The sequence below is a fragment of the Propithecus coquereli genome, unplaced genomic scaffold, assembly GCF_000956105.1.
Source record: "Propithecus coquereli isolate 6110/MARCELLA unplaced genomic scaffold, Pcoq_1.0 Scaffold132, whole genome shotgun sequence".
Lineage (NCBI taxonomy): Eukaryota > Metazoa > Chordata > Mammalia > Primates > Indriidae > Propithecus > Propithecus coquereli.
The window spans coordinates 795,099-801,325 of NW_012137414.1; the positions used below are offsets into that span (position 1 = coordinate 795,099).

Sequence of the window (6,227 nt, forward strand, 5' to 3'; positions counted from 1 at the left end):
GACTGTGAAATTAAATTGGAGTTCATGCTGTAAACATACTTTTTCAGTTACAATTCACCAGTGTTAGCATAATTCTCAACATAATTCTGATTAAAATGTTTATAGTCAAAATGTTCTCAGGATAAAAGAGCTGGATGTAAATATGCTGTACCTTTCAAAGGTCATTGACCTGCAGAACTTGCAGTGGATCTTAAAACTTTCTTGAGTTCAGAAGAAGACTGTTACAGGTCAGATATGTGAGACTAAGCACAAGTAATGCTCAAATACAACTGAAAAAAAAGAATGCTGGCCCATTTGAGGTATTCTAAACAAGTATGTTTAAAGATCTTTGTTAATATTTTAGAGTTTAGCACTTAGCAGTGTTTTCAAAAAAGCAAGCCACTTACTGCCAGTTTTCAGCAATAAACTTTATTACATTTGCCAGTGTTTGACCTATACCATCTATTAGAATTTTCCATATCTCTTTCCCCTCTTTTATTTGAAATCCATTCCATTTGTGCCCAGCAACATGGATGGCTTCATGCACGTGTTGAAAGAGGTGTACCCAGCAGGACACTAGATTGTGGCTCTCTGATTGTGGTTGATGTCTGCCAGATGCCAGTGAGAACTGTCTCAGCTGAGTCAAGGAATCTTCAAAGGCCAATCCTGCTTTAGCACTGCTGAAATCATTGCTGAATTAAATATCACCCCTACAGTTGGTGACCAAAAAAGCTATTCAGACTTTGCAGGACTTTGGAATTCCAGGCTGTAATTGATGGTGTTTCCCGAGGAACTGTGGCTTATTCTTTGTATCACATAGTGTCTAGCCCAGCATTTTGCCCAGGATGAGTGCCCAATAAGGTCGAATCAAATGGCAGTAATTATTGTGATTAAGTTCATTAAGGACATCATTACTGTAACAACAACAAAATGTGAGCAACTTCTCTTTGCATGTATTTATAAAAGGTTCCTGCGGGAGCAGGTCATTGTTTGGTATGTGATGGGTGATGGGCTCAGAGTGCTCATTCTTGGCTTCTCTCCTGCCAGGTGTATGACCGGGTGTCAGTGGAAGCTGTGTTGCCAATGAAAAGACGACTGGACAGACTTATCTCTCACTGCGGCCCAGTAACAGGCTACATTTTTGCTTTCTTGGCTGTTCTCAACTTCCTCTTCCTCGTTTTCCTGAAATGGATGACTCCAGATTCTATCATTGATGTTGCAATAGATGCCACCGGGCCAAGAGGTGCCTGGACTCATCAATATTCTCACAGAAAGAGGCGGCATGAGAATAATGAGATATCTAAAACCAGGTAGAAGAAACCCTGGATTGTAAGATTTTAAGCATTTGTAATAGTTCTATTAAGACTATTGAAAATAACCTTGCTTTTTTGGGTTTTCGTTTTTTAAAGTTAATTTAGTAAGTTATGCTACCTCTATATTATTCAATGTTTTCTTTTGAGGAAAGATAAAAACTTATGCAATTCCTGAGTGTAGAAACTCCTTGCACTTACTTAAAATTTAGGAGAGAACATTTAAGCCACTCAGGTATGAAATTTTTCAGACTACTGAAATCCCTCTAGCAGAGATGTTTTAACATTATATTTTGAGAGCTTTGGGTGCTGAAGGGCCAAACGTTTTCTGGGCATTTTTGGCCAATTTTTACTGTTAAACCATTAGACATTAATTAGACACTCACCAGATGTTTACAAGTTTTCTTTAGGGAAGTACAACAACTATATGAACTATTTTAAGTCACATTCATATACATTTATTAGAGATCTAAGTCATATTCTTAAACATTTATTGGGTCCACTCAGTAAGTGTTCCATATAATCAACAGGTTTCTTGAGTAAGATGGTTCATTAGTTACCAGCACATTTTGAGCACCTGCTATGTGTAGAATGTTGAACCAGATACTTCTGCCTTTACGGACCAGGGGTGTATTCATAGTTTATCATTCAAATGGCTTACTTCATTGTAGTCATGGTTGACATGAAATGGTAAAATGTCCAACATGCCAAAAATGCTCAGGCTGGTTAATACCAGGAAAAAAATCACCGACACACTCCTAGTACTTTGATCCTGTTGTATGCATTTTCCCAGGTAGAGCCTTCGTCTTCAGTTGTGTTTATGAAGATGTTTTTTTTTTTTTCAAATACTAGGGACCGACATCACTGTTGATGATAGCGCAGAGAAACCCTCCACATTTTTCAGTGCATAATTTAGTCCTCTGTAAATGCCTTCGTGTTTTCTGAGCAGAATGTATGAGGTGTGCCATCTCAAAACCAGCTGCTACCCTGTCCTTTTGGTATGAGTCACTACCCTTCACTATGGCCTCGCTGATGTCTGATAAGTATTGTCAGTGTGCAAATGGCTTTACTCCAGAATGTTTTATTTATGGCAAATCAAGTCTGAAAATTTTAGGAATGCAGCCTCTTTGTGGGTGGATGTTGTTAATTATAATTGTTGTTGCCCAGAGCCATGGGTTTTTTAACCCCAAATTATCCACATGGTGTGTATTATTAATTCTTTGAACTCTTTAGAATAAGTTTTTGTGAGAAAAGGACTGTGAAATTAAAACAATGAGACACTCGTGGGTGCACTAGATTGATGCTGTCAGTATTATGATTCTGTACAGAATTTTTTTAGATGACAACATTCACAAAACTTACTTTTTAAAAAGTATCTTAACATGCCTATTAACTGGTTGCACTGATGTAAAAGAAATATATTTGTGTTTTGTTTGTACTAAAACACAAATGCAACAGTATAATTTTTAAAATCTAGAACTTAGAGTTTCTTTTTGTTGGAGAAAAATGGACTGATCCAAACCAGTCTCGTTGGGTTTTTATGCACAGAAACTCATGTATAAACATGAAACAAACCGTGCCAACATTCACGGTAAAGTGAGAAACTGTAACGTTTGATTTGATTTATTCTACTCAGCAGTTTTTAAAGGTACACTACCATTCCATTTTTTCTTATATTTTTTGCTTCTTAATTTTTTTAAAAATCATCATTTAATTCTTAAGTTGTCATGTATTTAAGATTGAAATAAGATTTAAAATTAGTTGCCTTTGCATGTAAACTATGTAATTTTCATTTTTCCCCTTTTTTTAACAAATGAAAGTAAATTTATTTGTCTTACGTCAATCTTTATTTTCAACTTTCCTGGATACCTTAATTGTAACTGTCAGTGTTGCACTGATCAGCATGTGGAAACACATTGTTCTACCCTGCTACTTACATTTATTTGAAAATGAACTTACAGTGATGAGGAATTTATTAAAAACATACTGTATTTCTTCGGATATTACGAAAGATTGCACATGTAAAACTGATTAGTTAAAACATGCTACATGTCCAAAAATAAAGGTCAGAATAACATTTTGATAATTTTCTGAGTTTGTCTTGTTTTATGAACAGGTTATTACTTACTAGTAGAACAGAGTCCCCCTGCCCACACTTTCTTTTCCAGTGCAATTTGGTGCATTGCTTGGTCTGTTAGTAAAACAGGAAACATCCTTCAGATGATGAATTACTCTGTCATCTTTTTACTTCTAGAGTATATTCTCTCTTTTACTCATGGAGTAGCAAGTTTGTTTCCTGATCCAAACAAACTTTTTTGTTTTTCACTGCTGTTGAGTTATCACGTGAGACAAATGAAATCATCTACAAACTATTGTATGTGTGAACTACATAATTGTACTTTCTATCTTGCCAGCTATTTTGAGAGAAATTTGAATTTTGACTTCATTTACAGAAGCCCAGCTTCCCCCACCCCTTTTGTTGGAAGCAGTGGAAAGCAGTCACCTACATTCATATGTTTTGATTTATCTTACACCAAAACTTATTTTTGGCATAGTCAGGGTATTATGGGTCTGGGTTTACTTTTGTAAAGTATTTTTAAAGGCCTCTTTAGCCATCTCTACATCCCCAAAGAAATGTGGCTTGATGTTAAATTGTATCATCCTGTGGCTGGATTTTATGAAATGAAAATTTAAGTTCTATACAGAATTTGATTTGTATTCTATAGTACTTTGGAGAGGTTATTTTACTTTATCATTTATTTCTGGGTATGGCTTAGTGGTTCTCAACTCTCAACTGTAGGGTGAGGGGGATGATTTTGTCCCCCCAGTGGACTTCTGGTAATTTCTGGAGACATCTCTGATATTTAATACTACTGGATGGAGGTGGGACATTGGCATCAAATGGGTAGAGGTCAGGGTTGCTGCTGAGCATCCTACAATGCTCTGGACTGCCCCCCACAACAGAATATCTGGCCCAAAACATCAGTAGTGATGAGGCTGACAAAGCTGGTGCTGTTTATTTCATTTGTAAAATACACTGTGAATCAACTGTCCTTCTATCAGTAGCCTTTTATGTCCATCTAAAATGTAATGCTCAAATGTGGCAAAGACTGTCTCTCAGAAATAGTATAGCCTTCCATTTGAACCCTAAAAAAGTTGAGTTGATGACCAGTGTTTTTGGTGTGTAAAACAAAAAGGACAGCCATGTTTTAAATGAGAATTAAGACCAAGACGAGCATGAATAATGTTATAATATAATATACATCACTGGTCTGACATGAGTAGATGATTGCCTACCTAGAGTACAATCAAAGAAAGAGATACATGAAAAGAGCTGAAATACTCGTATTCACGTATTTTCATACACTGGTGTTCTACCAGGTAATCTAAGCTCAGTAAATTTTTTTTTTTTTTTTTGAGACAGAGTCTCACTCCGTTGCCCGGGCTAGAGTGCCGTGGCGTCAGCCTAGCTCACAGCAACCTCAAACTCCTGAGCTCAAGCGATCCTTCTGCCTCAGCCTCCCAAGTAGCTGGGACTACAGGCATGTGCCACCATACCCGGCTAATTTTTTCTATATATTTTTAGTTGTCCGATTAATTTCTTTCTAATTTTTAGTAGAGACGGGGTCTCGCTATTGCTCAGGCTGGTCTCGAACTCCTGAGCTCAAACAATCCACCTGCATCGGCCTCCCAGAGTGCTAGGATTACAGGCGTGAGCTACCGCACCTGGCCTAAGCTCAGTAAATTTTATATGTTAATATCTGTTCTGTGTGAGTGACAACAATACAGTATCTTTATAGCGCGGTGATATACTGAAATGGATGAGCTATATATTGTGGCTTAAGGTTGTATTCTAATGTGTCAGCCTTTTTAACAGAATAGTGAAACAGTTTTTACAGAGGCGGTCATTGTGAGAAACTCCTACATTTTTCATAAAGCATTTATTAAATAGATTTATTTAGTTGCTCGTATAATTTGATCTTGGCTTGCCTTTTCAATAGATTTCAGAAATTTACAAAATATAGCAGAGAGAGTGAAGGAAGAGACATAGAGTGATGAGGAAAATTAAAAATAAACCGATTTCACTTGTGTTGGCCAGCTGATGAGAGAATATTGCCCAGCTATGGAGGGTTGATTCATGGAATCTTTGGGTACTTCACCCAGAACTTAGGGCATCTGTTTCATCCATTTCTTTTTGACTCTTCCATGGTCAAAGATAGCCCACACTTTCCAGAAAGAGGCACCATGTTTACCGATGCTTGTAATGGAAGTGAGTGGTCAGGAGGGAACCTTGCAGTGGGACCTTGTCATCGATGAAGCTGCCACAGGGAGTAGTCCAAGGCTTCCAGTCTGACACTTTCACTTGGAGAGGTATCTAAGATGGGCCTTTTAGTAAATACTGCCTTAGAGTAAATTATCTTTTTCAACTAGTCATATTTTAGATTTGGACTTAATCCTCCATAAACCTCGAAATGAAGAGAAAATGAAATTTTCCCGGGAATAGTATTTCCCACTAAGAACATAGAGTATATTTGCACTTCTTTGTATGAACATCAAATAGCTTGCTTTGTTTCTTTAGGGTCCGAGAAGCTTCTTTTATCTTTCCAACCCTGCCTTCCAACATAATATAGCAAAAATAGGGGTTTAGGAGTAAAAAAGGTCTGGACATGAATCCTGTTTGTTAGATAGTACTGAGTAATGTAGTTCTAGAACTATTGGATGTTTCTGGTTAGAAGGACGTTTCTTTAGTTTGTTTAGCATTGCTATGGATGTCAGCACATGCACTTGCCAAATCACAGTTAGATTAGAACCTACAAACTGAGTACTCGGTAACAGGAGCACCGAGTGCTAGAAGGTTTAAAATAGATGTCATATGATACCAATTACAACTCAGTGAAATTTTACAGTCCTAGGACCCTATGCAGAGCATAAGCTAAA

At 37.1% G+C, this 6,227-nt stretch overlaps 1 protein-coding gene across 2 annotated transcripts in view; it reads left to right on the plus strand.

Annotated features, from left to right (window-relative positions):
* Nucleotides 1–3,380, plus strand: part of PIGA (phosphatidylinositol glycan anchor biosynthesis, class A) — a 14,546-nt gene extending 11,166 nt beyond the window's left edge. For both annotated transcript variants that reach the window (XM_012638708.1, XM_012638709.1), the window contains one exon: nucleotides 1,027–3,380. In XM_012638708.1, the coding sequence (XP_012494162.1) occupies nucleotides 1,027–1,293 (267 nt within the window). In that variant the 3' untranslated portion in view covers nucleotides 1,294–3,380. The remainder of the gene's footprint in view (nucleotides 1–1,026) is intronic.
* The last annotated feature ends 2,847 nt before the right edge of the window (nucleotides 3,381–6,227 follow it).